The sequence below is a fragment of the Phoca vitulina genome, unplaced genomic scaffold, assembly GCF_004348235.1.
Source record: "Phoca vitulina isolate PV1807 unplaced genomic scaffold, GSC_HSeal_1.0 scaffold348, whole genome shotgun sequence".
NCBI classification, from domain to species: domain Eukaryota; kingdom Metazoa; phylum Chordata; class Mammalia; order Carnivora; family Phocidae; genus Phoca; species Phoca vitulina.
Window position 1 is genome coordinate 1 of NW_022590035.1, and position 17,754 is coordinate 17,754.

Below are 17,754 nucleotides of genomic sequence, written 5' to 3' on the forward strand. Positions count from 1 at the left end.
GCTCCCTGCTCAGCGGGAAGCCTGCTTCTCCCTCTCCCACCCCCCCCCACTTGTGTTCCCTCTCTCGCTGTCTCTCTCTGGCAAATACATAAATAAAATCTTTAAAAAAAAAAAAAAAGAAAGGCCAGTGTGGTGGGAGTGAGGCAAATGACAGTCCCATGGGCCCCTGAACCTCAGTAAGCAAGTCAGAGGCCAGAGATGGAAATTGGTGAGGATGTGTAGGCCCTTGGTCATGTAAGGACTTTGATGTTCTGGTTACCATGCTGCATTTAGGCTTCCTCACACCATGGTGGCTTCAAGGAAGTCATTCCCTACATAGTGGCTGAAGGGCAAGGTGATATGGATGCCTTATCGTGCCTTCTTGGCTTACCCTGGAGAGCCACACAGCATCATTTCAGCAGCCCAAATAGTCACAAAAGTTCAATGTCAAGAGGCAGAAACATGGACTCTAGTTCTAGATGAGAGTGTTAACATTAAAAATTAAACTGCCAGGGGCGCCTGGGCTCAATCGGTTAAGTGTCTGTCTTCAGCTCAGGTCATGATCTCAGGGTCCTGGGATCGAGCCCTGAGTCGTTCTCCTTGCTCAGTGGGGAGCCTGCTTCTCCCTCTTCCTCTGCCTGCCGCTCCCCCTATGCTTGTGCTCTGTTTGTGTCAAATAAGTAAATAAAATCTTAAAAAAAAAAAAAAAAAAAACTGCTCGTTGTTTTACCAGCAAAAAATAGGTTTATTTGAAAAAAGAAGAGAATTGCAATCCAGGACAAGCAAGCTGCTGCAATACTGGGAGAACAACTAAAGGAGGATCTTTTATAAAGGAAAACGGAATTGGGAGGGACCGTTGCAAACAAAAAGTTCACTGGAGTAAACAGAGTTTGAAATACAGTGACTTCTCATTGGCTAAATTGTGGCTGTCTCTCTTTTTTATTAAGATTTTTTTAAATTAATTAATTAATTTATTTATTTGAGAGAGAGAGAGACATCACAGACAGGGGTTTGGGGTAGAGGGAAAGGTAGGCTCCCTGCAGGATTCAATCCCAGGACCCTGGCATCATGAACTGAGCCAAAGGCAGATGCTTAACCGGCTGAGCCACCCACGCACCCGCACCCCCCCCCCCCCCCCCAAGCTGTGGCTGTCTCTCATTGGCTAAATTGTGACAGTCTCTCATTGGCTAAATTGTGACAGTCTCTCATTGGCTAAGTTGTGGCCGTCTCATTGGCTAAGTTGTGACAGTCTCTCATTGGCTAAGTTGTGGCTGTTTCTCATTGGCTAAGTTGTGGTGTCTCTGGCTAAGTTGTGGCTGTCTCTCATTGGCTAAGTTGTGACTGTGTCTCATTGGCTAAGTTGTGACGGTCTCTCATTGGCTAAGTTGTGACTGTGTCTCATTGGCTAAGTTATGGCTGTCTCTCATTGGCTAAGTCGTGGCTGTCTCTTAGGCTGAACTGTTGCTGGGCAGATGAGGAAAGCCTTTCTTCCTCCTGCTGGGGTAGTGAAGTAACATCCACCTGCAGGGTCCCTCTCTTCTTGTTGGGTCAGCAGTTGATGAGGAGTGGTAGGGCCTGAGAGCGCCCCCCCACCCCCCACCCCCGCCCCAAACCTCCCAACTACATTTTAGTGAGGCTGTTATTAATTTTCACAGGAGGACATGGAGATCACATTGTAGAAAGAGCATGTGAGCTGGGTGAGGTCCCTGGGGCATCTGAACAATACAATATCCCACATTTGGTTTTCGCTTTCATTAAATGAGGAGTCGTTGGGGGCATTTTGAGCAGGAGAGCAGCAGCATCCAACTTATTAAATAAGCTTATAGCTGCTGTTTTGGGAAGACTGCAGAGAGGCAAGGGCTCAAGCAGGGAGACCAGTTAGGGTGGAAGCTGGCTTGGCTGTGGCAACATTACATTCCAGGCAAAGCTGACAGTGGCTTGGACCGTGGTAGACCCAGTGGAGGAGGTGAGAGGCCGCTGGGTGCTGGGTATGCTCTGTGCTGGCCAGCTGGTGTAGGGCCATCCGGCACCTTTGAAGACCATTCTCACTGAGGATCCCCAAGATGTCACTCCAGCCCTCACCTTTCCCCCCGTCTCATCCCCTGTGTGTCTGCTCTCCCCATGGAATAAAAGGTCTAACACCCACCCCCCAACTCAGGTCTAGGTCTCACTGGGAGTCACTGTTATCCCCCCTCCTTGGCCTCCCATGTCCAACTGTCAGCAAGTCCGAAGGACTCTGCCCTCGGAGTCAGCCCGACTCTGCCTGCTTACGCCAACCCCTGCTGCTAACGTGCCACCATCTCACTGGTTTCCCTGGACCTCCCTTCCCCAGGTGCCATCCGCTGTGTATTTGGCAGGTTCCTGAGCAGATCAGACCATGTCACAGTCACACAAAGGCTTCCTCAAGGCTTCCTGTTACCCTGGATGTAAATCCAAGCATTTCCATGGCCCGTGGGCTGAGGAGCTAATTTGGCACAACTCGCACTTTCGAAAAATGAAATTTGTCCCATAAAGCCGTTCTCTGAGAAAAACTACAGTTTTAAATTGAATAATGGTGATGATTTTCTATGAGGATCCAGAGGTGGGTCATCAGAAACAACTGTCCCTCTGTTTCAGTTGTGCCACAGAAGTTTTAATTTATGGAGCTGGCTGAGTGATGACAGGGACAGGCTGACATCATTGAAAGGACATTTCTTACCACCTGCATTTCCTGAGAGGAGAGGACATGCCATGCCTTACAGAGCCCCAGAGAGAGGCACCAGTGTTCTCTGGAGGCAGAAGCAGGAAGGAGTGGAAAGCTCGGGCCAGAGCCTTTATTGGGGTTCCCACAGGAAAGACAAGGCAGGGCAAGGGAAACAGTTTAGGACTGGCTTATCTGAGAATCCCAGTGGTCCTCGGTGCATAGGGCCTGTCCCTAGTTGTCTGGTACCTGACCCTAGATAGTTCAGGACAGGGGGAATATCAACTGGGTGTGTGAGAGATAAGACAGCAGTTCTGAGGACGCCTGGGTGGCTCAGATGGTTAAGCGTCTGCCTTCGGCTCAGGTCATGATCCCAGGGTCCTGGGATCGAGTCCCGCATCGGGCTCCCTGCTCTGTGGGGAGCCTGCTTCTCCCTCTCCTCCCCACTTGTGCTCTCTATCTCACTATCTCTGTCTCTCTCTCAAATAAATAAAATCTAAAAAAAAAATTAAAAAAAAAAAGCAGTTCTGAGAGCGGGCCCTGGATCACAGGGGAGATGTAAACAACTGTGGCCATTAGTTTGGCCCTGTGATAAATGGATGCCAACAGACAAATCCTGGATATAACAAAACACAGGAAGAACATCCCCATGTACAGCGAGAGCAGCTGAGGGTGACAATCCCAAGTGGACACAGGGGAGACTGTCAGGTTTTAGTCAAATCTATTGCCACGACTTAGTCTCTCTGCTAAAGAGTGTGGAGAAGGCTAGAGCTGCAGGGGTGATGTGCCCCCAGGGGGCAGTGGGGCAGTCCCAGGTCCATTACTGGAGCTCAAGCCACTGCCCCCTTCTCTTCTGGGAACCTCTCAGCTGCCCTCCCCTCAGGCAGGCAGCCTCAGTCCAGAAGAGAGGAGCCTGGCACACTCGGAAGGCTGTGGAAGCCCGAAGACTTCTGTCCAGCTCAGGGCCTCTGGGGCTATGTGCCGCTCCCACTCCTGCTCTCGGCAAAGGGTGGGCAGTACCTGGGGCAGACCCCCTCGGACACCAGGTCCTGGACCGCTTCACCCCATTGTGTCCTCAGGGTGAGGCTAGCCCCTCGGCTCAGCAAAAGCTCTGCGGTGGGGCCATGGCCATGCTCCGTGGCAAGGTGTAGGGGGGTCTTGTGGAGCCATCCAGCAGCATTGACCTGCGCTCCCCTGTCTAGGAGGTGGCTGGCGACCTCTGCGTGGCCTCCCCGAGCAGCATGGTGTAGGGGTGTGAGGCCCAATGAGTCTCGAGCATCCACCTCTGCTCCCCAGGCTGCTAGCCGCTGGACAGCAGGTAGATGTCCCCCAGCAGCAGCCCTGTGGAGTGCAGAGCGACTGTGCCTGTCCTTGAGGCTGGGGTCTGCCCCATGGTCAAGCAGCACCTCCATGTCCTAGGAGAGGAGGGAGGGAGAGGACAGAGGCTGGCCTCCCCCACCCAACAGCCTCTTTCTCAGTGCTGCTTCCCTGTTGGGTAAAAATGAGCCCGCACCTCTGCCACTCAGGGGGGCGACTCCACTCCAAGACAACCACTTGTCCTAAACATCCTCAGATAAAATCCAAGACTAAGCAGTCCTCGGCCTCCCTTCCCACGCCTAGGGGCTCGCTGGGCTCAAGGACAGCCCTGGTGCTCGCTGTGTATTTGTTGCTGCCCGTCACCAGGATAAAGTCCGAATGCCCGGCCAGGCATCCTCACCGGCCTTCCAAGAGAGGTTACAAACGGGAGAAACGGTCAAGGGGCCCCTGGCAGCCGGGCCCTCCCAGCCACCCTCCCACCCTCCAGTTTCCCTCCACCCGTCCAAGGGGCCCACCTGTCCGCTCCCTCCCCGCGGCCAGGCCGGGACGTACCTGCCTGCGGCCCAGGCTCGCCGCTATGCCGAGCGCCGTGGTCCCCATGCTGTCCCGGGCGTCCACCCGCGCCCCGCGAGCTAGGAGGAGGCGTAGCGCCGCCGTGCGCCCGGCCGCGGCTGCCACCATCAGGGCGCCGTCCAGGCCCGCGCCATCCGCCGCCAGCAGCTCCAGCACCGGCAGCCGGCCGCCCGCGGCCGCCCAGTGTGCCGCCGTCCAGCCGTGCGCATCCGCCGCCGTGGGACCCGGTCCCGGCGCGCCCAACAGGCGCCCGGCCAGCAGCGTGCGGCCCAGCGCCGCGGCCCAGTGCAGCGGCGTGAGGCCGGCCCCCGAGCGCGCCGCCGCTGGGGCCCCATGCTGCAGAAGGAGCTCGGCCACCCGCGAGTGTCCGTGCCAGGCGGCCTCGTGCAGTGGTGTGCGCCCCGCTCGGTCGGCAGCTCCCACCGCGGCCCCGCGCTGCAGCAGGAGAGGCACCAGGGCCACGTGGCCGAGCAGCACGGCCAGGTGGAGCGGTGTCCTGCCCGTGTGGTCCCTGTGGGCAGCGAGGGTGGCATGGACTAGGGCAGGAGCACCAGTAGAGGGGCCCTTGCTGCCCTGCCCAGAGAAAGGACCCCTGCCAACTCCGCCCTGGTGAAGATTCTTGGTCCAGCCCTGGGGCTCACCTCTCCTCCACACTGGCCCCTTGACGCAGTAGCTTTGTTGCCAGGCCCAGGTGACCCCTCCACACAGCTTGTAGCAGGAGCCCCCAGGCTTGCGGGGCACTGGGGCCCTCTGTCCTGGCTTCCAGGGCCTCCTCTGAGCCCAGCTCCACCCACCGAAGTTCCTGCTCAGCCCCTGCCTCTGTCATGTCTTGCTCCCCTGGCTGGGAGCTCTCGGAGTCCATCTGGGGAGAACAGGAATCCCTCATGGATACTGGGGGCCCCTGGCCATCCCCAGTCCATGTGTCCCCAGCCAATATGAACTGCCCCCCCACCACCACCACCATCTCCTCAGGGGACCCGACTACCACTGAGCCTTCTGGAGGGTTTAACTCCTAGTTACCCCAAGGGGGAGTCCACCCTGGGGCTCTGTCCTCCAGTTGGGGGTCCTCTCCACGTGGTTCCCGGGCAAGCCACAGCCTGGTAGCCCTCTCATGGAGGCCTTCTGAAAGTGTGGAGGTGGGGCTGTCTGCTTCCAGAGGGCTAGAAGGCTGGGACTGCAGCCGTGGGGTAGGGAGAGCAGTGCAGCCTCCTGGGCCAGGCACTGTTTACCCAGCAACTTAAAGGGACACCCTGCGGGCTGGCAACAGCCCCTGCCCCAGCACCTTTCCTCCCCTGCCAACTGCCAGGGCTCCTGGCTTGGCCTCCCTCCTGGGAGACAAAGGCCAGGCAGGCAGAAACAGGCCCACAGCCTTTGACGTGCCATGACTTGCCCCCGAGAGGCACACACATGCCTTCCCCTGGGTCCCTCCCTCAGGCCCTGCTCCTCACCCCCACTCCTGTCCCTGCTGGGTCTGGAGCTTGGCTTCTCTCCTGATTCCAGGCTGGGGAGATGAACAGGGTAAGTGGGACCCCTCCCCCACAAGCAGATGCCACGCCAGGATAGAAGATTTACCACGGATGCCAGGCAACCTGGATGACCCTATGGAGAGTAGGAGCCCCTTGGGGTAGGTTGAAGCAACTCAGCAGAGGCTGTGAAAGGGGCAGAGCCCTGCCTGAACACTAGAAGGAGGGAGTCAGGCAAAGAGAGGAGAGCCAAGTCTAGAGGAAGGGAAGTGGTACTTCAGAAGGGGGCCTGAGTAAGGCCTCCAGGATTGGTCACCTTGATTCTGGGGCCCTGACCCCGAGGGTACCTTACCATCCCCAGTCCCTGGGTAAGGCCGCCTGTCCAGAACCCAGACAGAAGGGGGTATAGCGATCTCCTGAGCCTCCCCCTGTCCAGCTGCCTCTTGTCACTGTCCGCTGGGAGGCAGCATGGCTTTGGGTGGTCATGCCTTTCCCAGCCCCCTCAGCCCCCCATCCCCGCACACACACTCCCAGGGATGAGGTGTCCTGAAGGCCCTGCCCTATCACACAACACACACACACACACACGCTCTAGAGGGGCAGCTGAACCTTGACCTTTCCCCCACCTCCCTGGAGAGCAGCCTTTCCAGGTGCCAGATCCAGAGGGTGGGTCTCTGGCAAGGGGCTGAGTGGCCGCATCTCACCCCTAAGCCACATGGACTCTATCCATGAGACTCAGTCACTCTGTTCAAATGTCACCTCCCCGGGGCGCCTGGGTGGCTCAGTCATTAAGCGTCTGCCTTCCGCTCAGGTCGTGATCCCAGGGTCCTGGGATCGAGCCCCATCGGGCTCCCTACTCAGCGGGGAGCCTGCTTCTCCCTCTGCTGCTCACCCTGCTTGTGCGCTGTCTCTCTGTGTCAAATATAATTAATTAATTAATTAAAATTAAATGAAGGTTTTTACTTATTTATTTGTCAGAGAGCGGGAGCACAAGCAGGGAGAGCGGCAGGCAGGGGGAGAAGCAGGGGGGAGGCTCCCTGCTCCCCACCCCCCACCCCACCCCACCCCCGCCGAGCAGGGAGCCCAACGCGGGACTCGATTCCAGAATCCTGGGATCACCTGATCCGGAGGCAGACGCCCAACCGACTGAGCCACCCAGGCGTCCCAAGTATCTACTCTATTTTTAAATGCTTGCCTTCCTCTTCTAGAATGAAAGCTCCATGAGGACACACCACACAGGCTGACAGATTCAGCGGGTAAGGAAGCAACATGATCTGGGTGGATGAGCACGGTTTACCACCTAAGTAGCCAGCAAAAGCAAGAGAGCAAAGCTGTCAGTTCCCTGACTCCCTTGACAAGTGGCAGGCATGGGGGTGGGGGGACAGAGGGGCTGTTGCTGCGACTTCCATGCTTCACTGCGCCCTGGGAGGCCCAGGGGAAACTCTCATAGCTCCTGAGAGCCAGGGAAGCCTAGAAACCGCCTTCCTGAAGGCAGAAGTCCGTGAGAGCCAGCTGCGTGGCCGTCCTCCCACCTTCTGCCACAGCCTGGCGCGTGGCAGCTCACTCAGCTATGGAACTGTGCAGGCCTGTCAGGGCAGCCGCACAGAGCAGAGGCCCACACTGGCCCCCTTCACCACTGAGTCCACAGAGCCTAGAGCAGTCCTGGCACACTGAGGGAGCTCAGCGAGTGTTGACTGCATGAGCAAATGAATGCAAGAGGGACCTGAGCAGAGACTGGAGCTTAGGAGATTAGACCGGCACCCTCTCTACCTGAACTGTGCATCTGAACATTATCATTTGCAACATTTTCTACCCTAAGTTCATTATCTGAATAAATCAGCAGCTACTATAAGATCTGGATATGTGTGTGCCGGTGAAAATTAAATCGTGTATGTGTGTCGGGCAACAGGGCTTGGCATGTGCTGCAGGGAGCCTCAGCTCACGTCCTCACAGGGGCCTGACTTAGGCTTGCGTTCCTTAAATCCGCTGTGCACGATCGCTGCCATCCCCCATTCGTATGTGTCTGAAGGGAATTTACGCGCTGGAAAATGTTAGAAGAAAAGTTGGACGTGATAAAGCCAATGGTGGGAGAAGGTGTGAAAGGGAGACGTTCATATCTGATGCCACACAGCTTGTTCATTCAGCTCACAGGCAATCTACTCCAAGTGTCAGCTAGTTATGTAAGTGGTGTTTAAAATGCCAAGTGCTTCTCTCTGTGTCAAATAAATAAATAAAATCTTTAAAAAAAATAAATAAGATGCCAAGTGCTATGCAAGAAAAACCTAACATCTGATAGGAGTTAAGAGCATTTCAGTAATATTTGGGGAAATTAGTTGGGGTTTACGGAAGATCGGGGAATGCTTTCTCCCTGGTCGAAATAACAGAGTGCATGCTCCCACTGTTTTCAGGATGGATGAGACTCCAACACAAAGGATGCTTGTCATCGTAGCTGCTATTATTGAGCACCTACTGTGTGCTGAGTCCTGCAGTAAACACTTCACATGCATTGCCCACATGCCCTCTCAACAGCCCTACAGTCCAGGCACCCAGTGTTTTCCCTGTTTTACTGAGGCTCAGAAAGGCTGGGTTTGGGGATGAGAGCACCAGCAGGGACTAAGGCGGGGAAGTGTGGTGAGTGGCCACCTCAACACGGCAGCAACTGATGGGGCCGCTGTCAATGTCAAGACCTATGAAATGAAGTCGTTGTGTGGGGGAGTGGGAAGCGGGGCAGAGGGCGGGACCAGGAGGGAGGAGTGCCCCAGTGCCAGGACAGCTGTGCAAGCCCTGACCAGAACACACAGGAGCTGGATGGGGAGACTGACCAGGGCCGGAGCTGCAGTCGCCTGGCAGAGAGAGGCCCAGCCTGGCAACAGGGGAAACTGAGGCAGCGGTGTGGCCCTGGAGACTGAGGGTCAGAGCTGGACCTACTGGGGCCAGGGCGCTGTCCTCCGTCTGGGTCCACAATGGTTGCTGGGGTCTGGGTGGGAGTCTGACCTGGGGACCTAGGTCCTGCCGTCTGACTACCTCTGGGAACCCACCAGGCCTGTTGCCCGGAGAACATGAGTGAACAGGAGAAGGAGATGGAGGAGGATGAGGGAGGGGACGCTTCTGACACAGCGCCCATGCTGCCAGGAAGACTTCCTGACTGCCAGGCCTCAGCCCTGATGTCCCCAGGGTGGGTAGGCCTGGCTGTCCAAGGCTTCGGGACCCTGTTGCTGCCTGGCCAGGCCCTGGCGGGACTCCTGCTGCACCTGCTGTTGCCCGCCGCCGTGTTCCTGCTGGTGCTGCTGCCAGCGGCGGCCATCGTGTACCTGGGATTCCTGTGCCACTCAAGGGTGAGCTAAACCCGGGGGGGGGGGGGGGGGGGCGCGCCGGGGGGGGGGGGGCCGGGGGGGGGGGGGGGGGCTCCTGCAGAAGCGCAGGGCCCTGGGGCTGTACGTGAGTCTCACCCTTTCAACATGGCCCCCTTGTCCCCAGAGACATATGTGCCCCTCCCTGGAAAGCCCCTTCTTCTGCCAAGCACCACCACCCCCACCCCCCCCCAGCCACAGCAAAAGAAGGGCTTTTGTTTGTCGCTGGAGCGGACAGCTCCCTCCCCTTGCGAGGCCTCCTAGCCTTGTACCAAGGGCCACCAGGGCCTGGACAGCTGGGCATGGTGGGAAGAGGAGGGGGGTTCCAGGACGAGAAGATGAAGATATTGCCCAAGTTCTCCAGTGCACCACCCCTGCCCGTCCCCGCGGCCCGTGGGAGACGCCTCCTGCCCTGGGCCGGCTTTCCCCGTGTGGAACGGGCTATGGCTTGGTCTAAGGAAGGGGCGCGTGGGCAGACGTGCCCCGGGTCCTCCTTCCGTAGGCATGAGGCGGGGCCGCGGGAGAGAAGGTGGCGCCATCGGAGAGCGGCACGGGTAGGACGCGAGGTCAGATGCCAGCATAGGGCAGGGCCCCAGGAGAGCCCAGACGGGAGGAAAGCCGGGATGGGACAAACGGGGAACTAGTCTCTGAGCCTCCCCTCAAAGGACTCCCACTCCGGCCATTTGCCGCGTGGGCCCGGATCTCGCATTCTCGACTCGGAAGTGCCGGGCCCCAGCCAGCCCCAGCCTGCGCGCTCCGCCAGCCCTCAGACCCGCGCCCGGGCCCCACCGCGCGGGGTCGCACTGAGCGCGCGCCCCGCCGGCTGCACCCACTCCCGCGCGCAGGCCGCCCCCGCCCCGCCTGACCGCTCGCCTCGCCCCCAGGTTCACCCGGCACCCCGCCCCGCGTGCCGCGCGCTCCTCTCGGACAGAGGCTCCGCGGCGCTCATCGTCCTCGGCTTCCTCTCGCTGCCGCCGCTGCTCGTGCTGGCCTCGGCCGCCCGCACCCGCCTGGCCCGGCGCCTCCTCACGCTGCTACCCCCAGCTTGGACCCCTGGACCCCGCCGCCACCCGGGGTTCAGCGACCGTGGGCGAGTGGGACACCACGCCGACGGGGAGGAGCAGCTCTGCGCCTGGGTGTGAGCCCCAGAGGCCTCTCCAAAGGACAAGAACCCCAAATCCGGGAAGGCCCCGAACTCCTCCCCCCGCCCCATAAGAGAGCCCCAGGCCTGCGAGCTCGGGGTCTGCGTCCAGGTTCTGTCCTCCAAAATCGCGGGCATACCTCGGGGCTTCGTACGCAGTGCTTCGAGTGGCCGCGAGATGGCACCAGACTCCCCCGAACCGAGGTCCCCCCCCTTCCCCAAGGTCTCCCCACCCCCGCAGTCCCCTCTGATCGGAGGGGCTGGGAAGCCCCCAGGGAGGAGGGAGATGCCTCTCAGAGAAGGGGCGCCCGGCCAGGCTCAGAGAAAGGGGGCCTTCCTGGCTTCTGTCCGCAGACCTACGGGCCCCTTGTGTGGTCAGAGGGCCTCCAGAAGGTTCCAGAAGTGGCGAGACTTGCCCGGGAAGAACATGATTCCAGAAGCTCAGCAATGGCCAGCAGCCCCAGGCCTTGCAGGGCTCAGCCTGGGATGGGGTTGCAGGCTCAGCTTGTGACCCGGGCTAGCATCTAGACAGGTTGGACAGGTTAACTCAAGTCTGTTCTCTCTGGATAAGTTTAAGATCTTCTCTGTCTTTTCCCATCTTTGGCTTTAAGCATGTTTCTAGTTGTGGATATGTTCTTATTCATCCATTTGGCATATACTGTGTTTCCTGTTCCTACAGATCCCTATCCTTCATCAGTTCTGGAGAATTCTCAACCATTACCTCTCCAAGTGGCTTCCGGTTCATTTTTTGGGGAGCATCTCTTCCCCTTCGCTCCCAGTGTCTGCTGGCCTCTCTTTTGTATTTCCGTCTCCCCAACTCTCTGTGCTGCATTCTGGGCAATTTCTTCATCTTCTTCAAGTTTCACTAATTATTTGATTGTGTCTAATTTGCCAATTAATGTGTTCATTTAATTTTAAGTTATTATCATATCTAAAAGTTATACTTGTTTCTTATTCAAATCTCATCATTTTTGATGGTCTCCGTGCATGTTCTATTTTTGGATCCCAGTTTTGCTTCAATTTCTTGAGCATTTCACATATAGTTATTTTATATTCTGTATCTAAAAATTTCAGTTTCTTACTCTTTGGGGGAGGGTGTCCAAATCTATTATTTGTTGTTTCTGATGATTCTCACTAATAGTATATTGTTTCTTTGAAGGGATGCTCATTTTACACTGTCACCCCATACCTGTGAACATCCTGAGGACACATCCCTCCGGGAAGGATTCCCTCTGCAAGGCATGCCCTACCTGGGCCCTGCTCGGGTCCTGTGTGGGCTTTCATAATTGCAAGTTCGCCTCTCCATCCCTGTGTAGAGGGGCCTCCCTGCTATCCCACCTGTTTCCTTTCATCTTCCTGGGTTTCTGTTCATTACCCTTCTGTTTCTTTCTTTCTTTATTCTTAGTGTTTTTAATTTTGGGGGAGCCTTGAAGATATTTACTTCCTTGTAAGCCCAGCAGTGTATTAAAAATGTATTTCTTGGGCGCCTGGGTGGCTCAGTCGTTAAGCGTCTGCCTTAACGACTTAAGTGGCTCAGGTCATGGTCCCAGGGTCCTGGCATCGAGGCCCACATCGGGCTCCCTGCTCAGCGAGAAGCCTGCTTCTCCTCCTCCCACTCCCCCTGCTTGTGTTCCCTCTCTCACTGTCTCTCTCTCTCTGTCAAATAAAATCTTAAAAAAAAAAAAAAGAGTCATATGCTCTACCGACTTGAGCCAGTCAGGTGCCCCAAGAAATACATTTTTTTTTTTTTTTTTAAGATTTTATTTATTTATTTGACAGAGAGAGAGACAGTGAGAGAGGGAACACAAGCAGGGGGAGTGGGAGAGGGAGAAGCAGGCCTCCCGCTGAGCAGGGAGCCCGATGCGGGGCTCCATCCCAGGACCCTGGGATCATGACCTGAGCTGAAAGCAGATGCTTAATGACTGAGCCACCCAGGCGCCCCCAGATTATTTTTTTATAAAGGTATTTGCTTTTATTTATTTTTTTAAAAGATTTTATTTATTTGAGAGAGATTGAGATAGGGAGAGAGAGCACAAGCTAGAGGGAGGAGCATGCTCCCCGCTGAGCAGAGAGCCTGACTTGGCCCATCCCAGGACCTGAGCCAAAGGCAGACACTTTACCAACTGAACCAACCAGGTGCCCCCAGATTACTTTAAAAAAAAACAAAAACGTGTTTCTTGTAATTTGTCCAGAATTAGGGGTAAATGAAAGGCCTCTTAAAGGATCTAGCATACTATTTTGCCATCAGGGCTCTGTGTGTGACCAGCAGGGTCAGGACTCAGATATGCCCAAAGATCAGGGCTCAGGGCTCAGGCTCATTCCGTGGCCTTGAGCAGACCCGGTGTGTGGCTGGCTCAGATCCCACAGGAGTTCTTGGGGTTTTCCATTTGTCTGCGCCCAGTCAGACAGGAGCCTGGCTGGCCGCCCAGCGCCCAAGGATATCTTCCCCTGGTCTAAAGCCGCCTTCCTTCCCCTCCTGCCCAAGGTTGGGCAGGCTCTGGCCAGGCTTCGAAGATGAGGACTCTCCTGAGGATCCGCCTGGCCCCAGAGTCATCAAAACAACAGCTGGGCCTGATGAGGGGGGAGGCCTTGGTGGGGAGCTCAGCTGCCAGAGCCTCAAGGGTTCCTAAGGTGTGTCCCAATTTCCCAGGCCTGCCCCGGGGCTCTGCATGGCCTCTGGCTGACCCCAGGGATGACCTGCTTTCAGCCCCAGCTCTGCCCCACCCACTCACAAAAGGAGCACCTGTGGGGGGCCGTAGGGGGTTAACAGAAGGGGCCTACTGGTCTGCTTTTAGAGGGCCAGTCAGGAAGGTCAAGGGCAGAGGCACTGAGTTACTGGTGGGGCAGGCAGAAATCTCTACTTTGGGCAACAAATGCTTTTTTCCCAGGTGCCCAGGCCCCTAACCTGTAAGTGTGCCTGGTCACGGGGGGGTCTCCAGAGTGCATGTTTGTGTGTGTGTGCGCCTATGTGTGTGTGCACTGCGTGTTTGTGTGCATGCATCCCTCTGCCTGCTTCCCCTAACACTCCAGGCAGAGACATTGTCCCAACCCCACAGATGGGGAGATTGGGCTCTGTAAGGTTCCTTGACCTGCCCGAGGTCATTTATTCATTCACAAAGTATTTCCTGGGATGGGAGCTCAGGTGCGTGCGGGCGCACCCTCAGACGCTGGTGGCAGCTAGTAGGCGTCCAGGAGATTTGGCCAGTTCATTCCCCCCAGCCACCCACCTGGTGTAAGCCCTGCCCCCATCCAGGCATGCGGGCCAGGCAAGGGGTGCTGGACTGCAGCTGAGCCGGGTGGGTGAATCGGGTAGTGCCTAGTGCTGGCTCTGAGGGCTGAGTTCCTCCCCCCTGCCCCCTGGGCCCTACCCTGACCTCTGGGGAGCCCCCCACCAAGGTGTTGACGCTGGTCTGTTCCTCCCTAGTCTCTACTTACCAATCCAAACTGGTCTGGACCCTGCCTGGGGCTGGGGCTGGGTGCGATGATCATCTCCCTGTTACAGAAGTTTCCAGCAGAGGGAACCAGAGCAGGGGTCCCAGCTCAGGAGGGGCACACTATTCAGGTCTCTGCACAGGCCAGAAACAGGGGTCTGGATGCCGGCCTCCCTTTCTGCCTCCCGCCCCCTGTCCATTAGGATCTACCTAAGACAGCAGCTACCTAGGGGCCCCTTAGACACCTGGCATCAGCCGCCTGGCATCACCCTGCCCCTGCACACACCACGGGCCCTTGCCTCCCCCATGAAAACCCCACAACCTGCCCCACCCTTTCTGCCCCCAGGCCTCCTTACTGTCCCGACACACCGGCCAGCTTCCACCCTCGGGTCTTGGCACTTCCTGTAGCTTGTGCCCACCTGGTCTGACATGGCTCACCCTTGTCAGGGAAAATAAGTAGACCCACATCTTGGCAAGCACACCACTGCTTGCCCCCCATCCAGCCTGGCAGCCCTCAGAGGACAGGGTGTCTGCATGTCCCCAGAGCAGAATCTGGCATGTGGCTGACCGCAGCAGAGACCTAATGGGATGAATTCAGACAGGGTGGTACCCACCCCACACCCAGGCTGCCCACCCTGCTGTTGCCAGCTTTGGGATCACAGGGGGCAGGCCTGGGCTCCTGGGGAGTGAGATAACAGGGACTCCAGACCCTCAGGCCTGGTCCCTTAGGTGCTGGCATGTCCCTGACCACAAACAGGCAGGTGGAGTCTAGAAGGACACGTGGGTGTGGCAGCTGGGTGGGTGGCAGAAGGAGCCTCTGGGCCCTGCTGCTCTGGCCGCCCCCTCCCTCTGCCCCCCTTACTGTTGTGGGTGGGTTCTGGGGGCCTCCGGCTTGCCCCACACCCCGCCTCAGGACCACAGCAACCCCTGTTCCTGTTTCCGTGTCCCCCAGCACGTGCATGGTTGCATATGTAGGTACAAACACATAAAAAACAGCGGCACAGGGCACCCCACCGGGTGAGGGCGGGGACCCACACTGCTCTGCCCCTCCGGCCCAGAGTGCCCTCAGGCTGGGGTCAGAGGCCCCGGGAGCTGCCCTTTTCCCTAGGGTCAACATGACCACAGTGAGCTAGGGACAAAAGGCCCTTCTTCTCTGCAGAGGCGCGGACCGTGCGGAGGAGGGAGTGTTCCTGTGGACCCTGTGGGGGCAGGGGCAAGGCCTTCGGAGAGCAATGTCCCTGGGTGACACGGAACCCCCTCCACCTGCCTGTGAAGCAGCGGGTGGGGTGGGCCAGTGCCAGGAAGTGCTGCTCTGGGGCTCTCAGACTGGGCCAAGGCAGGGGCTGGACCTGGGGGGGGGAGGGGGTGGGTGGGCAGGGCCTGCTGTATCCTCTGTCCTTCTCAACCCCCCAGCCTCCCAGCCTGTCTTTCTTCTGAGAGGAGGCTTCCGGACAATTATATTTGTGCTTCCTCTGGCGTCTGCCTCAAGCGCAGCCCTGACCCTGACTGTTACACTCCTGGCTGACCCCCAGGCTCCCTGGGGACCCTCCATCTGCCGGGGTCTCCCGCTGGGAAGTGCAGGACGCTGGAATGAGACTGGCCAGGATGCTGTAGCAGGAGAGCCTCAGGGCAGAGCAGGGGGCCAGGGGAGCACAGCCGACCAGATGGGGGGTGGGGGGCCTCTCCCAGGGGTCAGGTGAGAGCTCAGCTCAGCATGCGCAGCAGGAACGGCAGCAGGAATGACGAGCGGAGCTGAGGAAGAGCTCTACCAGGGCTGGTAGCCGAGCTCAGCCAAGTCTGGGCAGAGGCCCTGGCAGGCCAGTCCTAAGACCGGGCTTCTCATCCTTTCTCTCTCTGATGGAGAGGCTGGGGGGAGGAGGGCGGCTGCTTCCTCGAGGGCCTGAGTCATGGCCAAGGAGACCCGCTCAGTTTTTCCAGAAGGGACGGAAACTTCCCTGTCAGCCCTGCTGCACAGGCCCAAGTGTGACTGGCCCGCCTGCTACATAGGAGTTGGGAGACAAGCAGGGGTAAAGCGCTGCCTTACCAGTGGGCAGTCCACCATGGCCCAGCTCCCTGCCCCTGGCAGTGGGTGCCCAGTGAGAGGGAGGATGAACCAAGGAGGGTTTGCACATGTTTACCTGGGTACCTCAACCCCAATGCCCCCTGCCCGGGTCAGCTCTCGGCTGGTGCCCCAGCCTGCCTGGCCATGGCCTCTACTCACTGTCCCCAGCAGCAGCAGCTGTCCTGGTCAGCCTGGTGTGCTCCGGGGCTGGGGGCCACACGAGGCCCCCCTGGGAGGCACACCCTGGACTTCAGGGGCCCAAGCCCATTGCCGCCCACCCCCAACACCGGGGCTCAGGCGGAAGCACCAGGCAGTTTCTGGTCCCAGCAGAGGCCTGAGGTCTGTGGAGCTGAGCCAGCACCACCACTGCCAAGACTCCCTTCGAGGGGGTGGGGGCGGCGGGGACATAGTCCTCGCCTGTTCCTGCCCCAGCTCCTCCAGCTTGGCTGGGCCACTTCCTTTTTTAGGCAAAGTTGGAGCTCCGGCCTGTCTCACAGAGCGTCTCACCCTCACCTGCCATAAAGGGAGGAAGGAAAACCATTGAGTCCCATCCGTCCTTGCTGCTGAGCATCCTCCTGGGGAGGGGGTAAGGGAGGGGACATCCTGGCAGAGACGCCCCTGCCACCTTGCACTGGGGGACCTGTGTCCTCCCAGCTCCACAGAGTAGTGGCTGGGAGAAGGCAGTGGTCTCCTTATAGTAGTGAGAGACCTCAGGATGCCCGGGTGGCTCAGTTGGTGAAGCGTCTGCCTTGGGCTTGGGTCATGGTCCCGGGGTCCTGGGATCGAGCCCCGCATCGGGCTCCCTGCTCAGCGGGAAGCCTGCTTCTCCCTCTCCCACTCCCCCTGCTTGTGTTCCCTCTCTCGCTGTCTCTCTCTCTCTGCCAAATAAATAAATAAAATCTTAAAAAAGAAAAGAAGAAGTAGTGAGAGTCCTCATCTGGACCCTCAGCTCCTGCCCAAGGGGAGGGAATCTGCCCCAAGGCCTGAGTGGTCTCAGGATGCCCCCTGCAGTCGCCACCTCTGGTGCTAATGGGTCCCTCCAGAGGGCTGGGGGCCTGCCCTCGGTCCTGGAGTTGGATCTTGGGTCAAGCCCTGGGCCCCTCATTGGGCAGGGTGTATGGGGACAACAATAGCTCCAGCATGGTCACACTGGACAGGTCCTGAACCAGCTATTCCCAGCTCCCATGCCTCTTCCTCCAAGAAGTCCGGTAGGGTGGGGGGCTTTGGGTCCCTCAAGAAGCTCCCCTTCAGGCCTCTGCCCCTCCCAATGTCCCATTTTCTTTCTAAGTGTCCAGCCCCTAGTACCTACCCCTCTCTCAGCCCTGTGGTAGAGGTGAGTCCAGGGCCTGGGCCTTGCCAGGGTGACCTTGTTCTCCCTGTCACCCCACCCCGTCGCACCCCTGGGTTTCCCTTGGGCCTGATTTCAGAGGCTCTTAGCACTCAGGGGTCACGGGCGGTGGGCCTGGGGATGGTCCAGCTCGATAGCTCCCTGCTCTGCTCCTGGCTGGGGGCAGGAGACAGTGCGGACCCCGAAGCCTCCCAACCCGGAAAGAAAGCTGCAGTATCTGTGTCTGTGCACGCCCACGCGCGCGTGCCGCGGTCGCATCCCCGTGAGTGCTGCGTGTCGCAACCCGCCCGGGTCCCTCCGCGCGCGCGCCTCCCGCCTCCCGGAGTCTGTGCGCCTCAGCACGCGGGGTGAGTGTGCACCGGGGGCGGGGCCTCGGGGACGGGGCCTCCCGGGGGCGGGGTCGGGTCCGG

General features: G+C 58.4%; 2 protein-coding genes across 7 annotated transcripts; one reads left to right on the forward strand and one right to left on the reverse strand.

The window, feature by feature from the left end:
• Positions 1 to 3,156: 3,156 nt before the first annotated feature.
• On the reverse strand, positions 3,157 to 5,435 carry LOC116629187 (ankyrin repeat domain-containing protein 65-like). Its single transcript, XM_032399495.1, has 3 exons — positions 5,191 to 5,435; positions 4,529 to 5,060; positions 3,157 to 4,074 (listed from the first exon to the last, which is right to left on the reverse strand). The coding sequence occupies exons 1-3, from the start codon at positions 5,433 to 5,435 to the stop codon at positions 3,634 to 3,636; spliced, it is 1,218 nt and encodes a 405-aa protein (XP_032255386.1). The 3' UTR covers positions 3,157 to 3,633.
• A 1,785-nt stretch (positions 5,436 to 7,220) lies between these two features.
• Positions 7,221 to 12,024, forward strand: LOC116629185 (transmembrane protein 88B-like). 6 transcript variants are annotated; one of them, XM_032399492.1, is made up of 3 exons: positions 7,221 to 7,268; positions 9,054 to 9,347; positions 10,247 to 12,024. In XM_032399492.1, exons 2-3 carry the CDS (start codon positions 9,072 to 9,074, stop codon positions 10,502 to 10,504), a joined length of 534 nt encoding a protein of 177 aa, XP_032255383.1. In that variant the 5' UTR covers positions 7,221 to 7,268; positions 9,054 to 9,071; the 3' UTR covers positions 10,505 to 12,024. The 6 variants fall into 6 exon arrangements, 5 of the variants coding, with proteins under 5 accessions (XP_032255383.1, XP_032255382.1, XP_032255381.1 ...); XR_004298712.1 differs by lacking the exon at positions 7,221 to 7,268 and having other exon boundaries at positions 8,790 to 9,347; positions 10,247 to 11,362; positions 11,663 to 12,024; XM_032399491.1 differs by lacking the exon at positions 7,221 to 7,268 and adding an exon at positions 8,790 to 8,923.
• The last annotated feature ends 5,730 nt before the right edge of the window (positions 12,025 to 17,754 follow it).